Source organism: Oryza sativa, chromosome 9, assembly GCF_034140825.1.
Source record: "Oryza sativa Japonica Group chromosome 9, ASM3414082v1".
NCBI classification, from domain to species: Eukaryota; Viridiplantae; Streptophyta; class Magnoliopsida; order Poales; family Poaceae; genus Oryza; species Oryza sativa.
Window position 1 is genome coordinate 9,882,175 of NC_089043.1, and position 3,418 is coordinate 9,885,592.

The 3,418-nt window shown below is 51.9% G+C and overlaps 1 protein-coding gene across 1 annotated transcript; it reads right to left on the reverse strand.

Moving 5' to 3' along the window:
• Nucleotides 1-434: 434 nt before the first annotated feature.
• On the reverse strand, nt 435-2,533 carry LOC4346586 (SKP1-like protein 5). The gene has a single exon (XM_015795895.3). It carries the CDS (start codon nt 1,114-1,116, stop codon nt 613-615), a length of 504 nt encoding a protein of 167 aa, XP_015651381.1. The 5' UTR covers nt 1,117-2,533; the 3' UTR covers nt 435-612.
• Between the last annotated feature and the right edge of the window lie 885 nt (nt 2,534-3,418).

Genomic DNA, 3,418 nt, shown 5'->3' on the forward strand with positions numbered 1-3,418 from the left:
AGGAATTGAGTTCCGAAAAATCCGAGAAAATTCCAGAGAGTATAATTAACCATGGAGAATTTAATAAAACTTAAATCCAGCCATGCTTTGTATTTAGGAAATTTTATTTCCCACATTTAACTTCACTTGTAAATTAATGAACATTTAATATAAATTATAATAATAATTTATTAAATAATTTATAAATCCTAAGACGAAAATAAGGATGTGACAGTGGGCCTAGTGGGGGTGCGCGCGTGGGGCAAGGGGAAGCGACCGATTTTCCCCCTCCCCTGGTCGACCGATCCTAAGAATTTTCGCTTACTTTATTATCCAAAGTACTTTAAGTATAACTTTTCTTTTTTTATATTTGCACAAATTTTTTGAATAAGACGAGTGGTCAAACGTTACAAGAAAATAGTGAATATCCGTTATATTAGGGGACAGAGGTGATATGTATTTTAAAAACGAAGATAGTATAATATAAAACAGAGGGAATAGTAAACAACACATAACAAATGACTAAATATCTTGTCAATCATTAAATAGTATTAAGAAAAAGATTTTATATTTATTCCGATCAAACTTCTTCCCTACTAGCCTGGAAATTCTTCTAAGATAAAAGGAAATGGTTCAGTTCTCGAAGGCCCATTCGTTCTCCTTGCGGATCTCCTCCTCCTCCTCTGGTGTGAAGTCGTTGACGATCCCGAACGTGTCCCTGATCTCCTGTACCGTCTTGCCCTTGATCAAGTCAGCCGTGTGTTGACACGCAAGATCAAGTAGAGACGGTACGTTCAAGTAGTTGGCGGCCAAGATCAGGCCGAACAGCATCGTGTTGTCGACATCGATGAAGCTGGCATCGAAGCTCTTCAGCTCCTGATCCTTCACGGCGACGTCCTCGGCAGCGGCGGCGGCGGCGGCGGCGTGTTTCTTGCAGTAGTCGAGCACCTTGGCGAGGACGTTGGAGGCGACGTTGGGGAGAGGGACGCCGTTCTCCGTGCAGTCGTCCTCGATCATGTTGCTCACTAGCTTCGACATGCTCGCCTCCGCCTCCGTCACCTGGAAGTGCTGCCCGTCCGAGCTGATCAGAAGGATCTTGCTGTCGCCGGCGTCGGCTCCGTCGTTTGCTGCCGCCATTGATGTTGGTTTGTTTCTCGTCGAACACGCGGGGCCGGGGGATTGCTGTTGAGCTTGAACACGGACGGACGGGACGAACTCGCTCGCTAGTTGCGCGGTGAGCTCAACTGTTGAAACGACGTTTATTGGTGCTTGGCGAGCTGTTTGGTGCTCTTTGTATTTATTGCGAGAACCAGGCCGAGCAACTCCGATTCGTACTCCAAATCCAATCTGATTCTAATTAGTTTTCGATTGCTTCTGCGTTACTTTGCCATAACGCCAACACAGCTTAATTAGCTACTCCTACTCAGTTTAATCGTACCCCTGTAGGAGTTATTTTTGGAGAGATTAATTAATTAGTTTGTTTTCTTTCGGTATATCTTATCTTATTTTAATCTTATATAACTATTCGTATTTTTCCTTTCGTCACATCATTCACACACGATTTTCGTCCGTAATATGTGAGCCCGCGTACGCGTTATCCGTCTCCATGACAATCAGATCAGAAAATATCAGAAAAAGAACAGACAAAAACAAATCCAAAAATCAAAAATCAAAAATCGCCCTAGGTATGCTTCCAAACAAATTTTTGTTAGTCCATATAGTTCATTGGGTCCAACTCGGTTCCAGAAAAAAAAGTTGACGAGCAAAAAAGACTAATCAAAGAACAATGTCTACATCAATGAAATCACAACAAATTAAATACTAACAGAATGCTGAGCTCGCCAGATGTCGAGGCCACTGCTCGTCGGGGACACCGCCACTGCCGCTGGGCCTGAGGCCGAGTCTATCGCCGCTCCCGCTCCTCCTTGCTCGTCGAGGACGAAGACGATACTGTTCCCGCTGCTCCGACGCCACTGGACAGCGTCACTCCTGTTGCTAGCTAAGGACGTGGATGCTGCCGCTCCCGCTGCTTGTCAAGGTAGAGGACGTCGCTCCCGCTGCCCCAATGCCACTGGACGGTGTCACTCCTGTTGCTAGTTGAGGCCGAGGCCACCGCCGCTCCCGCTGCTCATCCATGGTAAGATCGTCGCACCTGCTGCTCGCCGAGGAGTCGGAGAGTGGAGAAGGCGCGCCACCGTCGCTAGAGCCGATGCTGCCCTCCCCCTTCGGCCAGATCTGGGAGGGAGGGGAGGGAGCGCCGCCTTTGCCACTATCGCTCCCTCCTCCAGCCGGATCTGGGAGCTAGGGAGGGAGGAGCGCCACCTCCGTCGCATGCGGTGGCTGCCCCCACCATCGCTCCCCTCCTACAGCCTGATCCAGGAGCGGGGAGAAAGTAAGGGGAGGGGAGCGCCGCCTCCACGCCGCTGCCCTCCCCTCATCCAGTCGGATCTGGGAGGAAGGGAGTGGATGGCGCGCTGCCGTCGCTGGGAGAGGGAGAAGGCGCGCCGCCGCTGGGGAGTGGCGAAGGAGAGACGGTAAAGACGGAGAGAGCGACGAGAGAGAGAAGCGGAGGCGGAGGATTCTACAGAAGGAGATAAAGTTCGAGAGGAGGTGGGGTCCACACGGACTCAGCTTTAGTGTAGGCAAGTCACAACGTGACATACCATGCATCAAAGCCGTCCAAAACGAATCGAACGGCTGCTCTAGTTGGGCCCGCACGCAGGCAAAACAATTGCCATTTAATAGGAGGCCCCGCAGCCTGAGACGGCCTCGCTCCAGAACCGCGTCCGCCCGCGCAGCTGCGCTTCGCCTCGCCGGTCGCCCTCGTCCGGCTGGGAGGCGCGCCGCCGCGAATGGGGAGGAACCAGCGTTGCCGCCGCGACCCGCCCGCGCAGCCGCGCTTCGCCTCGCCGGTCGGCCTCGTCCGGCTGGGAGGCGCGCCACCGCGAGTGGGGAGGCACCCGGCGCGTGGAGGAGGCCGCGGTGCTCTTGCCGGCCGTCGGGAATACACTCCGCCCACGCCGCACCTCCAATTTCGGTGGCCTCGACTCGTTGATGGAGTTCAGCGTCAGAGCCCGCACCGGTTGGCCGCCCACTTCGTCGCCAGCGAGGGGGGACACCGCCGCATGGCTTCGTACAATGGAGAACGCTGCACTGTTTCCTGTGCCCGCGAGGTGTTTGTGGAAATGCCCCCGAGGTTGTGTGGTTCTGTATTGTGAAATGCCCTGCCCCTGCTCTGTGGTTCTGTATTGTGGAAAATGCCCTAGTCCTGCCCTGCTGCCTGGGATGATGCAGACTCCTAATTGGAAGTGAATTGTTATTGTTTGGCATTGTGAGTTTGGGCAAATTGATTATGTAATCTTGATTTTTGTCATAAAAAAAATGGTGAAACATGATTCAGCAGTTCTGATATGCTGAACAGAGATTTATGATGTTTTTT

Excerpts from the sequence above, each read along its gene's own strand:
- LOC4346586 (XM_015795895.3), bottom strand. The coding sequence starts at position 1,116 with ATGGCGGCAGCAAACGACGGAGCCGACGCCGGCGACAGCAAGATCCTT.